The sequence below is a fragment of the Physeter macrocephalus genome, chromosome 16 (assembly GCF_002837175.3).
Source record: "Physeter macrocephalus isolate SW-GA chromosome 16, ASM283717v5, whole genome shotgun sequence".
In the NCBI taxonomy this organism is placed as follows: Eukaryota; Metazoa; Chordata; class Mammalia; order Artiodactyla; family Physeteridae; genus Physeter; species Physeter macrocephalus.
In genome coordinates this window covers 71,556,641-71,582,172 of record NC_041229.1, presented here as the reverse complement: position 1 = coordinate 71,582,172, position 25,532 = coordinate 71,556,641, and the positions used below count along the sequence as shown (strand labels likewise).

General features: G+C 36.9%; 1 protein-coding gene across 1 annotated transcript in view; it reads right to left on the bottom strand.

The window, feature by feature from the left end:
* Nucleotides 1–25,532, bottom strand: part of NUCB2 (nucleobindin 2) — a 45,275-nt gene that overhangs the window by 9,483 nt on the left and 10,260 nt on the right. Inside the window, exons 3-11 of the mRNA XM_055091627.1 lie at nucleotides 20,480–20,623; nucleotides 19,775–19,882; nucleotides 14,403–14,529; nucleotides 6,884–6,987; nucleotides 5,878–6,063; nucleotides 5,590–5,680; nucleotides 4,938–4,996; nucleotides 4,748–4,840; nucleotides 3,445–3,534 (exon numbers count right to left, since the gene is read on the bottom strand). Coding sequence (XP_054947602.1) covers nucleotides 3,445–3,534; nucleotides 4,748–4,840; nucleotides 4,938–4,996; nucleotides 5,590–5,680; nucleotides 5,878–6,063; nucleotides 6,884–6,987; nucleotides 14,403–14,529; nucleotides 19,775–19,882; nucleotides 20,480–20,623 — 1,002 coding nt within the window. The remainder of the gene's footprint in view (nucleotides 1–3,444; nucleotides 3,535–4,747; nucleotides 4,841–4,937; nucleotides 4,997–5,589; nucleotides 5,681–5,877; nucleotides 6,064–6,883; nucleotides 6,988–14,402; nucleotides 14,530–19,774; nucleotides 19,883–20,479; nucleotides 20,624–25,532) is intronic.

The window sequence follows — 25,532 nt, the reverse complement described above, 5'->3', positions numbered from 1 at the left end:
TTCCTATTACCATTTTCTTAATTGTTTTGGGTTTGTTATTGTAGGTCTTTTCCTTCTCTTGTGTTTCCTGCCTAGAGAAGTTCCTTTAGCATTTGTTGTAAAGCTGGTTTGGTGGTGCTGAATTCTCTTAGCTCTTGCTTGTCTGTAAAGGTTTTAATTTCTCCATTGAATCTGAATGAATTCCTTGCTGGGTAGCATAATCTTGGTCATAGGTTTTTCCCTTTCATCACTTTAAATATGTCCTGCCACTCCTTTCTGGCTTGCAGAGTTCCTCCTGAAAGATCAGCTGTTAACTTTATGGGGATTCCCTTGTATGTTATTTGTTGCTTTCCCTTACTGTTTTTAATATTTTTTCTTTGTATTTAAATTTTGATCGCTTGATTAATATGTGTGTTGGCATGTTCCTCCTTGGATTTATCCTGTATTGGATTCTCTGTGCTTCCTGGACTTGACTGACTATTTCCTCTCCCATATTAGGGAAGTTTTCAACTATAATCTCTTCAAATATTTTCTCAGTCCCTTTCTTTTTCTCTTCCTCTTCTGGGACCCCTATAATTTGAATGTTAGAGCATTTAATGTCATCCTAGAGGTTTCTGAGATTGTCCTCAATTGTTTTCATTCTTTTTTCTTTATTCTGCTCTGCAGTAGTTATTTCCACTATTTTATCTTCCAGGTCACTTATCCGTTCTTCTGCCTCAGTTATTCTGCTATTGATTCCTTCTAAAGAATTTTTAATTTCATTTATTGTGTTGTTCAACATTGTTTCTTTAGTTCTTCCAGGTCCTTGTTAAACGTTTTTTGTATTTTCTCCATTCTATTTCCAAGGTTTTGGATCATCTTTACTATTGTTACTCTGAATTCTTTTTCAGATAGACTGTCTATTTCCTTTCATTTATTCAGTCTGGTGGGTTTTTACTTTGCTCATTTATCTGCAGTGTATTTCCTTGTCTTCTCATTTTCCTTAACGTCCTGCATTTGGGGTCTCCTTTTCTCAGGCTGCACATTTGTAGTTCCCATTGTTTTTGGTGTCTGCCCCTAGTTCCTGTTGTTTTTGGTGTCTGCCCCCAGTGGCTAAGGTTGGTTCAGTGGGTTGTGTAGCCTTCCTGGTCAGGGGGACTGATGCCTGTGTTCTGGTGGATGGGGCTCGATCTTGTCTTTCTGGTGGGCAGGATGACGTCCGGTGGTATGTTTTGGGGTGTCTGTGACCTTATGATTTTAGGCAGCCTCTCTGCTAATGGGTGGGGTTGTGTTCCTGTCTTGCTACTTGTTTGGCATAGGGTGTCCAGCACTGTAGCTTGCTGGTCTTTAGTGGAGCTGGATCTTAGTGTTGAGATGGAGATCTCTGGGAGATCTTTCACCGTTTATTACATGAAGCCGGGAGGTCTCTGGAGGACCAACTGTCCTGAACTCAGCTCTCCCATCTCAGGGACACAGGCCTGACACCTGTAGGAAGGAAGGAAATGGAGAGAGGGAGGAAGGAAGGAAGGAAATAATTAAAATAAAAAAATTTTAAAAATTATTTAAAATAAATTTAAAAGTAATAAAAAAAGAAAGAAACAAAGAAGAGAGCAACCAAACCAAAAAACAAATCCACCAATGATAACAAGCACTAAAAAGTATACTAAAAAAAAAAACAAAACAACGGACAGACAGATTCCCTAGGACAAATGGTAAAAGCAAAGCTATAGAGAAAAAATCTCCCAAAGAAGCATACACATACACACTCACAAAAAGAGAAAAAGGAAAAAATATATATATATCTATATTAAAAAAAAGGAAGAGAGCAACCAAATCAATAAACAAATCTACCAATGATAATAAACTCTAATTACTAAACTAAGATAAACATAAAACCAGAAATAAATTAGATGCAGAAAGCATACCCCAAGTCTACAGTTGCTCCCAAAGTCCACCAGCTCAATTTTGGGATGATTCGTTGTCTATTCAGGTATTCCACAGATGCAGCGTACATCAAGTTGTTTGTGGAGATTTAATCCGCTGCTCCTGAGGCTGCTGGGAGAAATTTCCCTTTCTCTTCTTTGTTACATCAAGTTGATTGTGGAGATTTAATCCGCTGCTCCTGAGGCTGCTGGGAGAAATTTCCCTTTCTCTTCTTTGTTCGCACAGCTCCTGGGGTTCAGCTTAGGATTTGGCCCTGCCTCTGCATGTAGGTCGCCTAAGGGCGTCTGTTCTTTGCCCAGTCAGGATGAGGTTAAAGTAGCAGCTGATTAGGGGGCTCTGGCTCACTCAGGCTGGTAGGGAGGGAGGGGTACGGAATGCGAGGCGAGCCTGCCGGCGGCAGAGGCTGACATGATGTTGCAATAGCCTGAGGCATGCTGTGTGTTCTCCTGGGGAAGTTGTCTCTGGATCACCGGACCCTGGCAGTAGCGGGCTGCACAGGCTCCCGGGGTGGTTTGGATAGTGACCTGTTCTTGCACACAGGCTTCTTGGTGGCTACAGTAGCAGCCTTAGCGTTTCACACCTGTCGACAATGTTCTTTTCTCAATCTACTTTGTTTGGTACCTCTCAACCATTCTGTTCAAGATGTGTACGCACTCACTTATACACAGTAAACCATGGTATAAATTCAAATACTTTTCAGGAGCAATTTGACAGATATATTTAGAAACTAAAAAATGTTCATGAAACTTGAGAATAGTTCTATTCCTAGGAATTAATCCCAGGGAAATCATCACAGATGCCCCCAAATGCATGAGCAAATGGATAGTCATCATAATGTTATTTATCACAGTAAAAAAAAAATTAGAATTGACCCATAATGTCTGAATCTGGAAGAATGGCTATATAAATTATGCTACAACCACACAACTGCATGCTAAGTGGTCATTTTTTAAATCGAGATTTTGAGACATGGCATTGGAAAATGTTCATGAAATATTGTTATATTTTAAAAAAACAGAATTTCACAAATATACAAAGTCATTTATATAGTGAATATATGAAGCCATTTAAAAAATATATAGATATGAATTTATGTGCATATGTAAGGTAAAAATGGGACAGTACACTATTTATTCACTGTATGCTATATATGCATATACTAAGTATACAAACGATTTTCAAACTGGCATAACACAATGCATAATTTAAGTGTCTACCTCCGGATGGTAGAATTACATGTAACCTCTAATTCATACTTTAACTGTATCCATATTTTTAATTTTCAAGAATGAACATTATTTTACGCATTAAAAAAGTACGATTTTAGAAAGACATAATTACATGCAATGTGATTACCAATAGAGATCAACTGTCCCAGCTTTGCAAGAAATCAAGTTCATTATTTTATAGTGACATCTTATATGAAAAGTCAAGATGGTAAAACTATACATGCAAACATAATGGCGAATAAAAGTTAAAAGCAGAGTAGACTGATGTAGAATTTCTTGAACCATACATCCCATTTCACGTAGGTTCTATTACCTCCCAGCTATCTGGCTCCAAGAATTCCTTTTTTTCTGTAGCTTTCAAAAACTCTTCTAGAGTCACCAATCGGTCTTTGTTAATATCAACCTGATTAAAGGAAAATGTACATGTAAAATAAAATAATTCTTTCACATTATTTAGATACTAGAAATTCTCCTAATAGATGCTACTACATAAACATACAGCAATTAGGGCTAGCCTAACATCCATAGAAACTGAGGGAAAAAAATCAAAACAGGACACTCAACATTATCCTAGAATCAGAAAATAGATAACTTTCTCTTCTATATAATTCAAATTTGAAAATAACTGATACCCCCAAAGATCACCAAGTTTGAATCTGCTGATATGACTGGGTAGACTAGTACTGTTTTCCTTACTCACCACACCTCCTTTCAAAGCCAAGTGCTTGGGCAAGAAAAACAATCTTTCCAGAAAGAAGACTGTTTTAGCCAAGAGTAAAGGAGTTTAAGTTAAAATGCTCTCAACATTGTTTTCCTAAAAACAAACAACTAACTAAATCAACGCTAAAGTTGACAACCTTTCCAAACCCTGTTTAATGGCTCTTATAGACTATGGCAAATTCAGTTACAAAAGTAAACTCTATGATGGCCAAAGAAATTCATTTGTTACTTGGAAGCCAGCACTCACCAAAAATCCCAATTTACCATGAATAGTTCAAATATCAGGTGAAAATCACTGAAGCAAAACAGTGGGCTTGGGGAATTCCCTGGTGGTCCAGTAGTTAGGACCCTATGCGTTCACTGCCAAGGACCCTGGTTCGATCCCTGGTCAGGGAACTAAGATCCCACAAGCTGATCCCACAAGCCACGTGGTGCAGCCAAAAACAAATAAACAAACAAAACAAAACAAAACAACAAAAAAGTGGGCTTAAGTTACCCTGCCTATGATAGATATTTCAGAGTTTTCAGCTTAATAATGTGAACAAGAAATAAATACTTGTTGTTATAAACCATTAAGGTATTGAGTTTTTTAATTTCTTAGCAAAAACTAATACAGCATTTAAAATATCAAATAATGGACTACATTATTTTTTACTTCTAAAAGAATGTTTTACAGCATTCTTTTATATGCAGCAGCATCTTAATATTTTAAAATATTTTAAAGCAGTTATAAAATAATTTTATTTACACTAAGGGAACGTACTGACTGTTCTGGATCAAAAATGCAAAATCCAATTAAATATCTATTATGTATATTTATTTTCCATTTTACAGTAAGATTTATTACAAGAACTTGAAAAATCCACAGAAGTAACAGATAAACTTTTCAAACATACCTCATTCATTACATGTTCCCTCATTCTAAGCCTTTCTTCCTCCATTTCTACCATATCATCCTCTTCATTTTTGGGGTCATATACTTTCTCCAACTAAAAAGAAAAATTTTAAAACAACATAAAAGAAAGGAAGATAATAGAAGGAAAAAAGACAGAGCAAAACCACTGAATACTTAATGAACTCATTTACCTCTTTAGTAAATAGGGCTTCTAATTCTTGTTCATCTAGGAAGCCATCACTATTGACATCTAAAGTTTAAAAGTTACAAATGCAAAAACTGATTTTAATACCTTAGAAAATTGATAGTTAAAATATAACTAATTACAAATGGTTTGCAAAAGTATTACTTAACATGAAGCATCAACATGCTACGGAAAAAGGTGTCTTTCTTTTTTATGAAGCCTCAGATCAGTCCAACTGATAACAATTCACTACTTATTCATAATTCATCATAGTTATTTAGAAAAATATATATATTAACGAAAATATAAAGTGAAGCAATATGCTATAAGACTAAAAGTAAATTTTAATATTACAGCATAAAGTCCATTAGATATAAACTAGCTAGTCACAGAAATGCCTTCATTTTACACAGAAACTTGTAATAAGTCATAAAATGACTCAAAAGTAAAAGCAAGTATAAAGACATAGCTACTGACCTAAAATATTTTATACTGCAGACCAGCAATAAATACTACTATACTACCCTAGAGGAAAACTCTAAATGTTTATTATTAATAGGACTCGATTAGCAAACCTTGGCAGAAATCAATTAGTATTAAAGCATCTATAATTTTTCAAACAAAAGATATAAATATTAATATTGTATCAAATCTGTTACCATGTAATTTGAAAAATGTCTTGGGGTCAAAGTCATTAGGATCCAATCCATCAGTCTCTTCCCACACTTCTTTTAGTTGATCTTTGCTTCCCTGTGAATCAATTTTTTAAAAAACCACTCAAAACAAACTATAATCTATGTATATAGGCTCAAAATAAAATATAAAATTGAAAAACTTTGCAGAATTAAGAATCAAGATTTTAAGTACTAATAACTTATAAAATTCTACTATCTGGCACAAAGAAGTATCTTCATCTAACTATGGTTTTACAAAGTCATAATCCTTACTGGATGATTAACTTTGGGATGATTTTCATGCTTTCTCTTCATTTCTTCAAATTTAGATTCTTCTTCTTTTCTCTTTTCTTCATTCAGTGTTTTTAAATATTCTCTCCTTTCATGTTCCTTCATCATTTCATATTTTTTAAATTCTTCATGTCGAGCCTTATCATAGTGTTCCAGATCACTTGTAGCCTATAATGCAATACTTAAATAAGAAGATGTGCTTGAAAAATATAAATAAAGGCTTTCTTGCATATAGCATACTCTCTAACAGAAGGTAGCATAGGACGGCCAAAACATATTTGACTTCTGTTTTAAATTTTACCCTTCTATTTTAGTCATTTTTATTCTCAGAGATATAGGCATTCAAAGAAACTAAAAGTTCAAAGCTAGCTTCAACTTTAGGAAGTTCCTCATAAGCAAGTAATATATAAATTTATTTTAAAAAGAAGAAAAAGGAAGGGACTGTATAAAATCTGTACAGTATAGAGAACTAGAACAGTTCCTAATGACTTAACTAAATCTAGTAACACCCAGGCTAGAACATCTAATTTGCTAACTTCATACAGTACAACACGAGAGGTCTACAAATTATAATCTAAAATCCCTGAGGCAGGATGTGTTTAAGAATTTTCTAGATTTTAGAAAAGACATATGGCATATATGCTATATCATATAACACCCCTGAAGAGTTTGTAATCAAACAGATTAGTACTTCCTTATCAAAATCTATAAATACACTAAGTAAGCTAAATAAAGCCTATAAATAGCCTTACTATAATTCAAACCAGGTTTCCATTTTTATAGTATTTTGGTTTTTGGAATTGTTGGCAAGTGATTACAGACCTGTATGTCCACATTATTATCTATACTAATAAGGGTTAAGCTATCTCCCTTTAAAGATATTCTAGAGAGTATGTAAAAGTTATACTACCACTTCATGGAATTTACTTGTCAAATTATGAAACCTCAAAGGCACAACAAAGACAACACATTTTGAAATGAGTCTCACCGCTTTGATTAGCATATCTAAATCTGTAGATTCAAACTTCTCAGGATTCAGGTGATTTAGATGATCAAATTGTTTTAGAAGAGCATGGTGGTCTATGCCTGTATCTGAAAGAAAATGAGAAAACTGTAAACAATAAATTATTAGAAGCTAGAAACATTAATATAAATAATACATAAGAATAAGCATTTATATTAATTCCTATAAGATTTTATAAGAAAATTCAAAGTTTTAGATTTAAAAGTTCATATTTTTTTTAGAATATTGTACATATTGTTATTCTAGGCAAAGGTAATGCCCTTGAATCTAGAATGGAATAAAATTTTATGTGTACATTTTAATGTTATTTCAAGAAAGACTAGTTAGCTATCTTTCACAGTATAATTTACAATAAAAACTTCTTCATTATTGTAAAAGTACCAAATTTCCTACTTTTAATTAGATAAACTCTAATATACTACCCTCACCAAAGGTCTAAGAAGAATTTCTTTCTTTTTTTTTAATAAGAATTTTTTTTTTTGGCTGCACCAGGTCTTAATTGCACCATGTGGGATCTTTTATTTGCAGCATATGGACTTCTTAGTTGCGGCATGTGGATGCTTACTTGCAGCATGTGGGCTTCTTAGTTGTGGCATGCGGACTACTTAGTTGAGGCATGCAGACTTCTTAGCTGCGGCATGCATGCAGGATCTAGTTTCCGGACCAGAGATCGAATCCAGGCCCCCTGCATTGGGAGCACAGAGTCTTACCCACTGGACCATCAGGGAAGTCCTAAGAAGAATTTCTAAAAAGAATTGCTCTAAAATTTATATGAAGGAACTATTTGTATGCTGCTCTAATTAATCCTTTATGGAACAATGAAAATCTAATTCAGTAAATTCAATTGATTATGACTTTTTTTTGGCTGCACAGCACAGCATGTGGGATCTTAGTTCCCCCACCAGGGATCGAACCCTTGCCCCCTACACTGGAAGCACAGAGTCTTAACCACTGGACTGCCAGTGCCCTGATTATGACTGATTTTTAAAGAAACATCAATTGTTTTCTTTGTAAAGAACTTAAAAAAAAAATCTACAGTGTATTGTAGTTGAATGAATGAAGCGATTCTGGATGATTTCAGTTGTATTATAGAACTGAGCAAAATATGTACCTGTGTTGATTTGTTAGAAGTCAGGGTTCTCACTTAGGAAAAAAGAACATACAAACATGAAAATGATGGAAGGCAAGAAAGAAACTTGGGGAAAGGGATGGGAATTAGTGCTAACTGTGTGAACTTATTATTTCTGAAACATACATATATAATGTGTACACATATATGCATGTATGTTTCACATGCATATGCATGTGTATGAATATATATTTATATATGTGTGTGTGCATGCATATGTGTATAGACATGCATGTATTTCCTATCTCTGTTCTATGGAAGTGTCAAGAAGAAAATATATCCCAGGAGTATTGAGCACACCTAGTGCCATCTCTTGGTCTGTAACATCATTTCGCACTAAAATTAAGAACCTGGAATCCTCAGAGAAATGGCTAATTCCAGGGCTAGGGCAGAGTGTAAAGTACAAGATGAGCCTGGAACATATTGTTATGCCAGAAAGTAAGAAACAGCTAAATTTAGTTCAACTAAGCTTTCACTGAATTCTCAGTATGGCCCTGTACTAGAAGTTTTACATATGAAGAAAAGATCTGTTACAAAACCTAGCCCTAAAGGATATGACCTGTCACTGAAATACATGAAAAGACACTTAGCCTCACTCAAAATAAGAGAAATACATATTAAACCTGCACAATTATACCATCTAACAGAGTGGCAAAACTCCTAAAGTTTGATGATACTTATAATTAGCAAGGGTGTGAGAAATTATTGCTGGTGGAAATGGGTATTGATCACCCTCTGTGGAGGTGGCAGTATCTACCAAAATTACAAATACATATATCCTTTGGTTTAACAGTTTCATTGTGGGGAACTTATCCTACAGATAATATTACATGTATACATGGTGGTATGTGTACAAGAGTGTTCACTAGAAATAACCCAAATATCCAACAACAGGGGTCTGGTAAATAAATTATGGTACACCTATATAATGGAAATCTAAGCAGTTGCTAAAAAAAAATGATGGTCTCTATGTACTAATACAGAAAGATCTCCAAAATATATTAGTAAAGGAAAAATACAAGCTATAAACGTGTATTGCATGTATCTTTTGTATAAAAGAGAGGAAAAATAAGAACTTTTATTTGTCTTTGTTTATATATGAGTAAAGAAACTCAGGAAGGATGGTATTAGGGGGCAGTGGGAACTGATAAAGTACAAAAATATCAGGGAACTTTTTGCTATATACTTTCTTACACTTTTTTTTTTTTGCGGTACGCGGGCTTCTCACTGTTGTGGCCTCTCCCGTTGCGGAGCACAGGCTCCAGACGCGCAGGCTCAGCGGCCATGGCTCACGGGCCCAGCCACTCCGCGGCATGGGGGATCTTCCCAGACCGGGGCACGAACCCGTGGCCCCTGCATCGGCAGGCGGACTCACAACCACTGCGCCACCGGGGAAGCCCTATACTTTCTTTTTTTAAACCATGTGAATGTATTGCCTACTTTAAAAATTACACACACACACCCCACAAAATTAAGACGCTTTAAGCCCTTCTTCAAATTATCAGAAATTTTTATTCATAAATTTTGAATCAATGAGAAAATACTCATAACTTTTCTAAGCATATAAAACAGTTTACTTTAGATAATGAAATTCAGCCCCTGTCTTGGAATAAAGAAAATATTGCCAAGATTAGGGGATGGAAGTCATCTAAGGGCAAAGAAATCTCAAACCACCTTAGGCCTGGCTTCAAGGATGGAATTACCTTGTGTGTCTGACCAGCTGAAGTAGGATAGTATGAGTTAATTTACCTCATTGATATCCTTAGTTTCAGGATAGAGTATTTGGTACGTGTTTTCTAAGTCTATTCACCAGCAGAGAGTTTACTGCTCTACACAATTTCTTCAGTATGATCCACTGACCAGAGGTACATGTTTAAAATTCAGGAACTTCCCTGGTGGTCCAGTGGGTAAGACTCCGTGCTCCCAATGCGGGGGCCCAGGTTTGATCCCCCGTCAGGGAACTAGATCCTGCACGTATGCTACAACTAAGAGTTCACATGCAGCAACTAAGAAGCCCACATGCCGCAACTAAGACCCGGCACAGCCAAAAAATAAATAATAAATAATAAATAACTATTTTTTAAAAATAAAAAAATAAAATGCAGATTACTCATCCCTAGAATCAGAGTATCTGGAGGTGAGATCCAGTAATCTGCATTTTTAACTAGCTCCCTAAGGTGATTTTTATGCAACCTGAAGTTTAAGAACTGCTATTCCACCCTTAGTAAATATTCAGATATTTATTGATGACAATGAACCACCCAGATAACCAACCTATGGGGGCACGTTACAAGGACACAGGAGCCAGCTTGAAGGGTCTCCCACTTGCCAAAGCTGGCCCTTGGATTTTGATTCATAATTAGAAAGGCCAAGACAATAAAGGAATTCACTTACGTTGTCAACTGTTGCTTTTATGGTTTTATTTTCTACACTTAAATCTTTGATTTATATAAGCACTTATTCTGATGTATATAATATATAAATCTAACTGTACCTTTTTCCAAATGGCTATCCAACTCTATTAAGACTACTTATTTTTTTTTTTTTTTTTTTTTTTTGTGGTATGCGGGCCTCCCTCTGCTGTGGCCTCTCCCGTCGCGGAGCACAGGCTCCGGACGCGCAGGCTCAGTGGCCATGGCTCACGGGCCCAGCCGCTCCGCGACATGTGGGGTCTTCCCGGACCGGGGCGCGAACCCGGTTCCCCTGCATCGGCAGGCGGACGCGCAACCACTGCGCCACCAGGGAAGCCCCAAGACTACTTATTTTTTTAAATCTTTATCTCACTAATAATGAGAGACCACCTTTAATTCAAACTAAATTCCATATGTATTTAATTTTATTTCTGGAATTTCTATTTTGTTCCACTGGTCTTTCTACTTACATGACAAACCCATAGAGTTCTAATGTCTGAGGCTTAGTGATATATTTTAATATCTAATATATCTAGTCCTTCTTCTTTGTTCTTCTTCAGAGGCACATCGCTCTTCTTGCTCATTTCTCTTCTCATATGAACTTTAAAATTAACTTGGCTAGTACCAGGGGAAAAAAGTACATCTTTTTATTTGGATCATGTTAAATTTGTAAATTAACCTAAGAAGAACTGACATGTTCATAATGTTGAGTCTTTGTATCAAAAAGATGTTATGTCTTCCCCCTTTTTCAAGTCTACTTTCATGTCCTTCAGGAGCATTTTAAAGTTTTTATCTGTAAGTTTTGCACATTTCTTAATAGGTTTATTCTGGGTGTTTTATCTTTGTTGGTATCATAGACGGAGTCTTTTCTTCCATTATATCTCCTAACTGGCTGTTGTTTGTACATATGAAAAACACTGATTTCTGTATATTGTTTACCTTGCTTAATTTTCCTTTTGTATATACTAAGTTTTTCAGACAAGTTCTTTGGGTTTTCCAAGTGAATAATTATATTACCTGCAAACAGAGATGGTTTTATCCCCTACTTTCCAATTATTTTACCTCCAATTTTTTCATTTGTATAATTGCTTTGGCGAGTACCTCCAAAACAATATTAATTAGTAGTGGTGACAGTGAGCATCATTGTTTTGTTTCTGATTTTAGTGAGAAAATATATTTGTGTTTCCCCAATGTATAGCTGAGTTGGACATATCTGATCATGTTACAGAAGTATCTATTGATTACTATTTTATTACTTTTTTAAAATTAAGAAGGGGTGTTAATTTTTGTCAAATGCCTTTTCTGAATATATGGAGATGATCATATGAACAATGAGATTACTTTCTTTAAGATATCTTCACATTTCAAAAACTCTGCTTCATAGCTATTTAATCTTCTCATAGTCTAAAATTAAAAGAATATAGAAAGATGAATAGGCAGAGCACAGAGGATTTTTAGGGCAGTGAAACTACTCTGTATGATACTATAACAGTTGATACATGTCATTATAAATTTGCCTAAACCCACAGAATGTACAACACCAAGAGTGAACTCTAATATAAACTATGGATTTGGGGTAATTATGATGTGTCAGTGTAGGTTCATCAATTGTAACAAATGTACAACACTGTTGGGAGATGTTGGTATTGGGAGAGGCTATGAACGTTTGGGGACAGGGGTGTATGGGAAATCTCTGTACCTTACCCTCAGTCTTGCTGTGAACCTTATATTGCACTAAAAAAATTGTCCTAATTTTAAAAAAATTACAAATTTCAAAGATTTATTCCGATTCATTATTTGTCCTTTGACTTTACAATTTCTTTTGTCACACCAAAAATTTCTTTCTTCTTATATCTATTCATATGATAATTTACAGTATTAGATTTCCTAAAATTAAGTTAATCTCACAATCCTGAAATAAATCCACTTACTATGATGGAATATTCTTTTAACGTTCAATAATTTTTGTTTTGGCATCAACACATAATAAGAGTGTGGAAGTTTCCTTCTTAATCTATGCACTGGAATACTTTAAATAGCACTGACAATGTGATCTTTAATGGTTTGGTGGAATTCCCTTTGGCACTATCTGAACCTGGTGTTTCTGTGGAGCTAGCTCTGACAATTGTTCTATTTCATCTATGGAAATTGTTCTAATTAGATTTTCTCTCTCTACTTTCTTTTACTTTCCTTTGACGTTATTTTTCCTCTTTTAAATCAGTGGCTTAATTCATTATTTTTCATTCTTCCTTTTTACTGATATAATTACTTAAGGCTAATCATTTTGATTTTTGAATGACGTGAATATATAACCTATTCAAAAAAGTAAACTTTAAAAATTAAGAGAAGGTGGGATTTCCCTGGTGGTCCAATGGGTAAGACTCCATGCTCCCAATGCAGGGGGCCTGGGTTTGATCCCTGGTCAGGGAACTAGATCCCACATACACGATGCAACTAAGAAGTCCGCATGCCATAATGAAGATCCCAAGTGCTGCAACTAAGACCCGGTGCAGCCTAAATAAATAAATAAATAATAAATAAATAAATTTTTTTTTAAAATAAGAGAAGCCAAATCAATACTAACATTAAGTTTTGACTATAGGAACATGGTCTGTAAACTGACCTTAACAACCAAATATTGGAATTTTCCTGCCTTTTCTTTAGCACTTACCTTGAAGGGAATCCAATTTAGCTTTAATCAGCATTCTTAACCTTGCCACTTCTTGCCTTTTCAGTTCATCAAGTTTTGTCGATACTATAACAGTTGATACATGTCATTATAAATTTGCCTAAACCCACAGAATGTACAACACCAAGAGTGAACTCTAATATAAACTATGGATTTGGGGTAATTATGATGTGTCAGTGTAGGTTCATCAATTGTAACAAATGTACAACACTGTTGGGAGATGTTGGTATTGGGAGAGGCTATGAACGTTTGGGGACAGGGGTGTATGGGAAATCTCTGTACCTTACCCTCAGTCTTGCTGTGAACCTTATATTGCACTAAAAAAATTGTCCTAATTTTAAAAAAATTACAAATTTCAAAGATTTATTCCGATTCATTATTTGTCCTTTGACTTTACAATTTCTTTTGTCACACCAAAAATTTCTTTCTTCTTATATCTATTCATATGATAATTTACAGTATTAGATTTCCTAAAATTAAGTTAATCTCACAATCCTGAAATAAATCCACTTACTATGATGGAATATTCTTTTAACGTTCAATAATTTTTGTTTTGGCATCAACACATAATAAGAGTGTGGAAGTTTCCTTCTTAATCTATGCACTGGAATACTTTAAATAGCACTGACAATGTGATCTTTAATGGTTTGGTGGAATTCCCTTTGGCACTATCTGAACCTGGTGTTTCTGTGGAGCTAGCTCTGACAATTGTTCTATTTCATCTATGGAAATTGTTCTAATTAGATTTTCTCTCTCTACTTTCTTTTACTTTCCTTTGACGTTATTTTTCCTCTTTTAAATCAGTGGCTTAATTCATTATTTTTCATTCTTCCTTTTTACTGATATAATTACTTAAGGCTAATCATTTTGATTTTTGAATGACGTGAATATATAACCTATTCAAAAAAGTAAACTTTAAAAATTAAGAGAAGGTGGGACTTCCCTGGTGGTCCAATGGGTAAGACTCCATGCTCCCAATGCAGGGGGCCTGGGTTTGATCCCTGGTCAGGGAACTAGATCCCACATACACGATGCAACTAAGAAGTCCGCATGCCATAATGAAGATCCCAAGTGCTGCAACTAAGACCCGGCGCAGCCTAAATAAATAAATAAATAATAAATAAATAAATTTTTTTTTAAAATAAGAGAAGCCAAATCAATACTAACATTAAATTTTGACTATAGGAACATGGTCTGTAAACTGACCTTAACAACCAAATATTGGAATTTTCCTGCCTTTTCTTTAGCACTTACCTTGAAGGGAATCCAATTTAGCTTTAATCAGCATTCTTAACCTTGCCACTTCTTGCCTTTTCAGTTCATCAAGTTTTGTCCTCACATGGTGACTTACTAAATCCAGTTCTTTGCTTAGCCTCCCACTCTGTTAACAAAAATAATAAATTAATTTTATCTATTCCATTGCATTTTTAGATAAGACACAATATATTAAAAATAGGGTTATAATAAAGTAGTGATACTTTTGACTATTTTAGATAAATTTGATATTACAAACAGCAATTCTTTCAGAAGATATTCAGTTCGTAACTCTAAAACCAAGATGTCTAAAAACCATATAATTTAGAAAAGCATAATTAAAAAGCACAAAGAAGAAACTCAAAAAGTCACTTAAATTGTAAAATGGTGCAGCCATTTTGGAAAACAATTTTGACAGTTCCTCAAAAAGTTAAACCCACAGATACCATATGACCCCGCAATTCCATTCCTAGGTATATACCTAAAGAGTTGAAACATATGTTCACATGAAGCCTTTTTTTAAAAATAAATTTATTTATTTATTTATATTTTCTTTTTGGCTGCATTGGGTCTTCGTTGCTGCACTTGGGCTTTCTATAGTTGCGGTGAGCGGGGGCTACACTCTGTTGCGGTGCGCAAGCTTCTCATTGCGGTGGCTTCTCTTGTGGAGCATGGGCTCTAGGCACATGGGCTTCAGTAGTTGTGGCACCCAGGCTCAGTAGTTGTGGCTCACTGGCTCCAGAGCACAGGCTCAGTAGTTGTGGCACACTGGCTTAGGTGCTCCACAGCATGTGGGATCTTCCCGGATCAGGGCTCGAACCCGTGTCCCCTGCATTAGCTGGAGAATTCTTTTTCTTTTTTTTAGATGTTGGGGGTAGGAGTTTATTAATTTTATTTTATTGTTTTTGCTGTGTTGGGTCTTCGTTTCTGTGCAAGGGCTTTTTCTAGCTGTGGCAAGTGGGGACCACTCTTCATCGCTGTATGTGGGCCTCTCTTGTTGTGGAGCACAGGCTCCAGACACGCAGGCTCGGTAGTTGTGGCTCACGGGCCCCGTTGCTCCGCGGCATGTGGGATCTTCCCAGACCAGGGCTTGAACCCGTGTCCGCTGCATTGGCAGACAGATTCTCAACCACTGCGCCACCAGGGAAGCCCAGCAGGAGAATTCTTAACCACTGCGCCACCAGGGAAGTCCTCACATAAAGTTTTAAATATGAATGTTCATAGCAGCATTATTCATATGAGCCAAAAAAGTAGAAATAACCCAAATGTCCATCAACTGATGAATTGATAAAATATGGAATATCCATACAGTGGAATATTATTCAGCCATTAAAAGGAATGAACACACCGATACATGCTACAACATGATGAACATTGAAAACATTATGCTAAGTCAAAGAAGCCAGGCACAAAAGGCCAAATTTTGTATGATTCCATTTATATGAAATGTCCAGAATAGGCAAATCCACAGATATAGAAAGTAGATTAATGGTTGCCAGGGGCTGAGGAGAGAAAGGAAAGGGGGAGTGATTGCTTAATGGGTACAGGGTTCCTTCTGGGGGGAAATAAAATTGTTCTAAAATTAGATAGTGGTGATGGTTACATGACTCTGTACATATAATAAAACCACTGAATTGTATACATTAAAGGGGCAAATTTTATGGTATGTGAATTATATTTCAATAAAGTTTTTTTTAAAGTAATGTGGCCTCCTTAAGCTTTAGTCATTCCATATATAAATAGCTTTTCAAAATTCATCTTTTTTAGGTTGTCTCCTTTGATTACTTTTTTTCATAGATGAGTAATTCTATACATGTTCCAAAATTTAAGAGACAAAATAGCTAGTGGTTTACCTTCTCTTGTTTAAAAATGCATTTTCAATCAGAAACTGCAAGTCTAACTAGCAATCAGGCACACAGACCCTTCAGGACTGAGTCAAGGGGGAGGAAGGGAAGGAAAAGAAACGCTCAAGAAAGACCAAGAAAGAATGTTCAGAGAGGGAGAAGGAGAGCTAAGAGAATATGCTGTTACAGAAGCAAAAAGAGTAGTACATTTCAAGGAGAGAATGGTCATTATTATTAGATAAAACAATAGTTCTCAAGTGTGGTCCCAAAGTGGAAGCATCAGCATCACCTGGGAACTTTAGATACGGAGGCCCTAGACTTACTGAATCAGAAAGTCAGGAGGTGGGGCCCAGAAATCTGTTTTAACAATTTAAAATCTGAGAACCACTGAGATAAAATAAAGGAGTCCAGTAAGAAGAGGAATAAAAGGTGCTCACTAGATCTGGCAATTAAGAAATCACTGACAGGTACTTCCGTAGTGGTCCAGTGGTTAAGACTCCATGCTCCCAGTGCACGGGACCCGAGTTTGATCCCTGGTCAGGGAACTAGGTACTGCATGCTACAACTAAAGATCCCGCATGTCGCAATTAAAGATCCCACTTGCCGCAACTAAGACCTGGTGCAGTCAAAAAAATAAATATATATATATATATTTTTTTTTTTAATTAAAAAAAAAATAAGGAAGTCAACTGACATCCTCCACAAAAGTACATTCAGGGAAGTGGTGTGGGCGAAGCCATAATCTTCCCAGTTAGCAATGTTTGGTAAGTGAAGAAACATAGTATGATTCTCCTTTCAAAATGCTTAGCTGACAACAAAGGACAACTTCTAACTTTTTTTTTTCCAGTTTTTCCTGAGACAGGAGTCTTTGCTCAGCTGTTTGTAATGATTCTGTTGGCTTGATTTTTATTGTCTATTTTTACTCAATTTCTTTTTCATTAAACAACTGTTGAACTTACTTCATTTTGTCTCCCCCCACGCAACCCCATAGGGAATAGGAATTGACTGTGAAAGGAAGACAGTTATAAAAGTATTCTCCTATACCAAAGAAGGCAAGCTTGTTGTTTTCTTTTCCCTGATTATCTCTATATAGTAACTCCCATTACCCACATTGTCTGTTAGCCCCCAAATAACATTCTTAGTCCTAACTGAAGTAAATAAGAGACATTGAAAGTTCTACATTAAATATCATTCATCCTAGGAAATTAGTTCCACAGCTCAAATGAATTTTTCAAGGAAACACGAGATTATTCTCAAAACAATTCAGGGGACTGTAGATATTATGCTAAGTGAAATAAGTCAGACAGAGAAAGACAAATACCGCATGACATATGTGGAATCTAAAAAACAGAACAAACAAACCAACTAAACCAAACAAAAAACAGACTCATAGATACAGAGAACAAATTGGTGGTTGCCAGAGTGGAGGGAGGTTGGGGGAGGAGTGAAATGGGTGAAGGGGATCAAGAGGTACAGACTTCCAGGTATAAAATAAATAAGTCATGGGGATGTAATGTACAGCATGAGGAATGAAGTCAATAATATTGTATTAACTTTGTATGGTGACAGATGGTTACTAGACTTATTGTGGTGATCATTTCACAATGTATACAAACGTCAAATCACTATGTTGTACGTATGAAACTAAGATAATACTGTATGTCAAATATACTTCAATTAAAAAAAGATAATTCAAAAAAATAAAATAAAGATAATTCAAGGGAATTATTGGCAAAGGGCTGTTACCATTCTCCCAGAAAAATTCACAGCCTCCAAGAGGACAGCTGTGAACTAAAAGCCACACACAGGGATTTCCCTGGTGGCGCAGAGGTTAAGAATCCACCTGCCAATGCAAGGGACACGGGTTTGAGCCCTGGTCCGGGAAGATCCCACATGCCACGGAGCAACTAAGGCCATGCGCCACAGCTACTGAGCCTGCACTCTAGAGCCTGTGAGCCACAACTATTGAGCCTGAGTGCCACAACTACTGAAGCCCGAGCGCCTAGAGCCTGTGCTCTGCAGCAAGAGAAGCCACCGCAATGTAAAGCCCACACATTGCAATGAAGATAAATAATAAATAAATAAATTTATTTTTTAAATAATAATAAAATAAAATAAATAAAAGCCACACACAGGTTCTGATAGTGGCCACAACCTAATGCAGGTCAGACTTTCACAGGGGCCCAGACCAGGGACAGAGACTAAAATAAGGATGTTTGATTCAGAAAGTTTCCTTCAAACAAAGTTCCAGGTAAGATAACTTTTTAGGAAAGTTAAAAACAGATAAACAAAAATAACATAAGCAAACCAATAAAACTATCTTGAGAGATATAACTGAAAGTTTAAAATTAAATCATTGGAAATTTTTTTTTACTGCTGACTCTAAGATAAACCCAACTAAGTGGATTCATTACCCTTCAAGGGTGGGCTTTAAAAGAATCTCTCACGTCAGATCTTGGTTTTTACAACCTTCTTTCTTTATTGTGAGTACTAAGGAGATGTCTAGGGCTAGGATAATGTCAAATAAATAGGGTTCTTAGGACAGAGGCAAATAATTAAACCTCCCCTATTGAGATAAGATATGGCCTGTTACGTCTTCTATTAATCTGGACCTGATTAAAACACCAGAACTATACCTGTGCTAAACCTTTGAATAGCTTCCTGCTGTCCTCACATCATGATTCAAGCCCCTTACCATGATGTACAAGGCCCTCTGTCATCTATCCCATGACTCTTTCCAACCTCATCTTTTGGCCAGTCATGGCCTCCACTTCCCAGGCCAGGTTCCAGCAACAGTTACTCCTTCCAGGTTCCTATATATTCCTGTCTCTGGTCCCTTGCACCTTGGCCTAGCATGTCTCCCAGTCTTTCTCCTTTTCTCAGCCACATATTTAAGCACAGGCATAATCTCTACCAGGAAGAAAGACTTCCCACCTTCCCCCACTGCTTCCTACTGAATTAGGTGTCCATCCTCTGTATCTCCAAAATGTATTATACACTCAGCGTATATTTATCTTAGTAATCATTTTGTGGATATTAGTCTCCCTTGAGGGTTCTTTAAGGGCTAAGAATGAGTCTCTGTTTTTTCTTTGTTTGTTTTAATTATTTATTTTTTTATTTTTGGTTGTGTTGGGTCTTCATTGCTACGCGCGGGCTTTCTCTAGTTGCAGCAAGCGGGGGCTATTTTTCCTTGCGGTGCGCGGGCTTCTCATTGCAGTGGCTTCTCTTGCTGCGGAGGATGGGCTCTGGGTGCATGGACTTCAGTAGTTGTGGCATGCGGGCTCAGTAGTTGTGGCTCACGGGCTCTAGAGCACAGGCTCAGTAGTTGTGGCAAACAGGCTTAGTTGCTCCGTGGCATGTGGGATCTTCCCAGACCAGGGCTCGAACCTGTGTCCCCTGCACTGGCAGGTGGATTCTTAACCACTGTGCCACCAGGGAAGTCCCGAGTCTTATCTTTGTAATCCCAATGCTTAGCTCAGTGTCTGGCATGCTCAAGTGTTTGTTAAATAATTATTTAATTACATTTACCTTTATTTCCTCTATGTCTGCTTTCTGGAGCTTTTCTCTGAAATGATTATCTGTTTCCAGCACATCAATCACTTGCTTGAGGTATTCATCATAATAAAGTCCAGTATCCTTCAAATTAAGAAACAAACAATAACTCTTCTGAAAGTTTTTCCTTTCCTGTATCTAAAGATTTCAATCCTAAAAAAAAAAACAAAAAAAAACCATCTAGCAAAATGGCATTGAGACATACCTACTTTGATAGTTTGGGCAGTCAAAGTTAAAAGCTGTATTTCTCAAATGAAGAGAGTTGTATCAGAACCAATGTCATGTTTTACTCTTACATAAAGGTAAATTTTCTATATGGCTTAGACAATGAATACTTAACCAATATACTAATTGGTTTTACCCCCTTGTCACCTGTCTCTCCTCATTGTTATCTGTCTCTTCTCTGAATATAATACGCTTTCCTGGTTGGTTATCTCTACACTGGAAATGTATTATGATTAATTCTTCTATACACTATCTAATATACTAATTAGATATATATATCTAATATAACTATATTAAAAAAACTTTGTCTGATATTAAAGAACACATGCTTATCCAATACTCTTTTTACGGCTATTTCAGAAATAGTTCCTAAATGTCCAATTTTATAAGTAATAAATTCTTAGCAATATTTTAGTTAAAATTCTTCCCACAAGGTTATCTTTAGCATTCACTTACTGGTGGTTCTATCTTTGCACTGTCCACAGGTTGAGCATTTTCTACTTTTGTCTTGTCTATGTCTATAGGCACAGCTTCAAGAGCAGTAAGTATACATGTAACCAAGAGAAAACAATATTGTAGTAGGATGGTCCTCCACTTCATCTGAAATAAAGGTACAATTATATTAAGGTCCTGAAAAGATGTTTTCAAACTATATATACATGCATTCCCAATGCCACATTAATAATATATTTAATTTCAGAAAGTTTAATTCAACAAAAGAATTCTAGGAAAGGGGTTAAAAATAGATTATAACATCAAAAATAATGCTTAAAATAGATCACTAAAGAAAATCAGGAAAGAAATGCTTTTCAGCTAAAATTAAAATGACAAGTAAACAAAATTTTAAAGTTTAAACAGCTTATATAATATAAGAAAACATTTGGTTAATTATAAAAGCTTCAAATAAAGATAGTAATGAGGGACTCAATTTTTTTAAAAATAAATAGTCCAAGTTTAAGAAAGGGAGAAGGGGGACTTCCCTGGTGGCACAGTGGTTAAGACTCCATGCTCCCAATGCAGGGGACCTGGGTTTGATCCCTGGTCAAGGAACTAGCTCCCACATGCGTGCCGCAACTAAAAGTTCGCATGCTGCAACTAAGGAGTCCACATGCCACAACTAAGGAGCTGGCGAGATGCAACTAAGGAGCCCGTCTGCCACAACTAAGACCCGGCACAACCAAATACATAAATAAATATTTTTTTTAAAAAAAGGGAGAAGGGAAAACTATTTATTTTTTTCTCTATTAAAATACTAAAGAGCCAAAATTATTTCTGGATATAATATTTAAATTAGCTTCAATCGAATTTTGAAAATAAGTTGCTCTATGAACATAAATTGCTGCATAGGCAGGCGGACACGCAACCACTGCGCCACCAGGGAAGCCCTGAACATAAATTGATTAAAAGAGACAAATAACTGGCTACAAGTATTCTCTTAACCTTCCTAGACATTATTTTATCATAGCCAATAGTCTTAGGTTAAAATTCTGTTTGGCCAACAATTTTTCAGGTAAATAGGTCAATAAAATATCAAGCAGGATGTAACAGCGTTGAAGCAAAAGAGGAACAACTATTGCTGGTCCTGCAATATTATTCAAACCTTGCTTATTCAGTTTTTACTTCATAAGGATCTTTGTAGCTCCAGAGGATCTACTACAAGAATTAGAATGAATAAAAGCTCATACTTAATTGATTTTATATATAGAGAGTGATATTAGGATCCAAGTCAAAAATAATGGTCTGACCATCAATCTGGAATATGCATTATTAATTTAGAGACTCCCAAACTTAGCTGGCCATGGACTTTTTTTTTTAAGTAACATGTTTTTATCTACAGAACACAATTTGGAAGAGTACATTGCCTCATTTTCACCACAACCCTATGTAGTACATAGAACAGTGACTCATTTTATAGATGAAGAAATTTTTAATGGAAACAAGTCACTCATAGAGCATTGTCTTGCATTAACAAAATCACTAGAATCCACATTTTAGTGCTATTCCTAGTATATCAAATTTTTTAGCATCTTTATTGAGATATAATTCACATGCCATAAAATCCACCCAATTAAGGTACAGGATTTGACTATTCTATAAAGATGCTACTCAAAGTTTAGTTCTCAAACCTGAAGGATAAAACCACCTGGGAGCTTGTCAGAAATGCAAATTCTCAGCCTGCCCCCAAGACCTCTGAAATCAGAATCTCTGGGGTGGGGACCCAGAATCTGTTTTAACAAACAATCCAGGTGATCCCCCTATATAAATATGCTCAAGACCAAGATTCACTCTTCTCTAGGACACTAGTTCAACATGATTGTCGTGAATAAATGTTTTTTATAATGAAATGTTTGGGAGATACTGGCTCAATGAAGCTAAATAAGTTTCCATCTTCATAAGACTTTCAGAACTTCAGATCGGCTACTCTGCATTATGAATCTCTAATAGAAGGATGGTTTGTTTTTCCACAGAATCTTTTCCTAACCATGAATTACCTCCTCTTCCCACAATTTTTTTTTTTGCAGTAAGCGGGTCTCTCATTGTTGTGGCCTCTCCGGTTGCGGAGCACAGGCTCCAGACGCGCAGGCTCAGCGGCCATGGCTCACAGGCCTAGCCGCTCCGCGGCATGTGGGATCTTCCCAGACCGGGGCAGGAACCCGTGTCCCCTGCATCGGCAGGTGGACTCTCAACCACTGCGCCACCAGGGAAGCCCCCACAATTATTTTTTATGACAACAAAGTTTACTTCTCATTCATGTTTAATGCCCACTGTAGGTACATGTTTTGTTTTTGCTCTTTTGAGATACAATTTACATGCTATAAAACTTACCCTTTTCAATTGTACAATTCAGTGGTTTTTAGTATATTCACAAGGCTGTGCAATTATCACCATTATCCAATTTTAGAACATTTTCATCACTCTAAAAAGAAACCCCATACTCATTAGTAGTCACTCCCCACTCCCCCTATTCTCTTGGTCTCTTGCAACCATTAATCTACTTTCAGTCTATATAGATTTGCCTATTCTGGACATTTCATATAAATGAAATCATATAACATGTGGCCTTTTGTATCTGGCTTTTTTCATTTAGCACTGTTTTCAAGGTATAACCACGTTGTAACATGAATCAGCACTTCATTCTTATTTTTTGGCTGCATTGGGTCTCGTTGCTGTGCGCAGGCTTTCTCTAGTTGTGGGGAGAGAGGGCCAATTATTTTTTATTACAACAAAGTTTACTTCTCATTCATGTTTAATGCCCACTGTAGGTACATGTTTTGTTTTTGCTCTTTTGAGATACAATTTACATGCTATAAAACTTACCCTTTTCAATTGTACAATTCAGTGGTTTTTAGTATATTCACAAGGCTGTGCAATTATCACCATTATCCAATTTTAGAACATTTTCATCACTCTAAAAAGAAACCCCATACTCATTAGTAGTCACTCCCCACTCCCCCTATTCTCTTGGTCTCTTGCAACCATTAATCTACTTTCAGTCTATATAGATTTGCCTATTCTGGACATTTCATATAAATGAAATCATATAACATGTGGCCTTTTGTATCTGGCTTTTTTCATTTAGCACTGTTTTCAAGGTATAACCATGTTGTAACATGAATCAGCACTTCATTCTTTTTTTTTGGCTGCATTGGGTCTCGTTGCTGTGCGCAGGCTTTCTCTAGTTGTGGGGAGAGAGGGCTACTCTTCATTGGGGTGTGCAGGCTTCTCATTGCAGTGGGTTCTCTTGTTGCGGAGCACTGGCTCTAGGCAAGCGGGCTTCAGTAATTGTAGCATGTGGGCTCAGTAGTTACGGCACACGGGCTTGCAGTAAGCGGGTCTCTCATTGTTGTGGCCTCTCCGGTTGCGGAGCACAGGCTCCAGACGCGCAGGCTCAGCAGCCATGGCTCACAGGCCTAGCCGCTCCGCGGCATGTGGGATCTTCCCAGACCGGGGCAGGAACCCGTGTCCCCTGCATCGGCAGGTGGACTCTCAACCACTGCGCCACCAGGGAAGCCCCCACAATTATTTTTTATGACAACAAAGTTTACTTCTCATTCATGTTTAATGCCCACTGTAGGTACATGTTTTGTTTTTGCTCTTTTGAGATACAATTTACATGCTATAAAACTTACCCTTTTCAATTGTACAATTCAGTGGTTTTTAGTATATTCACAAGGCTGTGCAATTATCACCATTATCCAATTTTAGAACATTTTCATCACTCTAAAAAGAAACCCCATACTCATTAGTAGTCACTCCCCACTCCCCCTATTCTCTTGGTCTCTTGCAACCATTAATCTACTTTCAGTCTATATAGATTTGCCTATTCTGGACATTTCATATAAATGAAATCATATAACATGTGGCCTTTTGTATCTGGCTTTTTTCATTTAGCACTGTTTTCAAGGTATAACCATGTTGTAACATGAATCAGCACTTCATTCTTTTTTTTTGGCTGCATTGGGTCTCGTTGCTGTGCGCAGGCTTTCTCTAGTTGTGGGGAGAGAGGGCTACTCTTCATTGGGGTGTGCAGGCTTCTCATTGCAGTGGGTTCTCTTGTTGCGGAGCACTGGCTCTAGGCAAGCGGGCTCCAGTAATTGTAGCATGCGGGCTCAGTAGTTGCGGCACACGGGCCCTAGGGTGTGCAAGCTTCAGTAGTTGTTGCTCGCGGGCTCTAGAGCGCGGGCTCAGTAGTTGTGGCACGCGGGCTTAGTTGCTCTGAGGCATGTGGGACCAAGGTATAACCATGTTGTAACATGAATCAGCACTTCATTCTTTTTTTTTGGCTGCATTGGGTCTCGTTGCTGTGCGCAGGCTTTCTCTAGTTGTGGGGAGAGAGGGCTACTCTTCATTGGGGTGTGCAGGCTTCTCATTGCAGTGGGTTCTCTTGTTGCGGAGCACTGGCTCTAGGCAAGCGGGCTTCAGTAATTGTAGCATGTGGGCTCAGTAGTTACGGCACACGGGCCCTAGGGTGTGCAAGCTTCAGTAGTTGTGGCTCGCGGGCTCTAGAGCACGGGCTCAGTAGTTGTGGCACGCGGGCTTAGTTGCTCTGAGGCATGTGGGACCTTCCTGGACCAGGGATGGAACTCGTGTCCCTGCATTGGCAGGCAGATTCTTAATCACTGTGCCACCAGGGAAGTCCCAGCACTTCATTCTTTTTTACAGCTGAATAGATTTGCCATTGTATGGATATTCCACATTTTGTTTATCAATTCATCCGTTGATGGACATTTGGGTTATTTCTACTTTTTTGGCTAGTATGAGTAATGCTACTATGAACATTTGTGTTCAGGTTATTGTGTTAGCATATTTTGAATTCTTTAGGTTATATACCTAGGAGTAGAACTGCTAGGTCAATTCCATAACTCCATGTTTAATTTTTTGAGGAACTGCCAAACTGTTTGCCATAGCAGCTGCAACTTTTTCCACTACCACCAGCAATATATGAGGATTCTAATTTTTCCAAATCCTAGCCAACACGTGCTATTTATTTTTTTTTTTTGTGGTACGC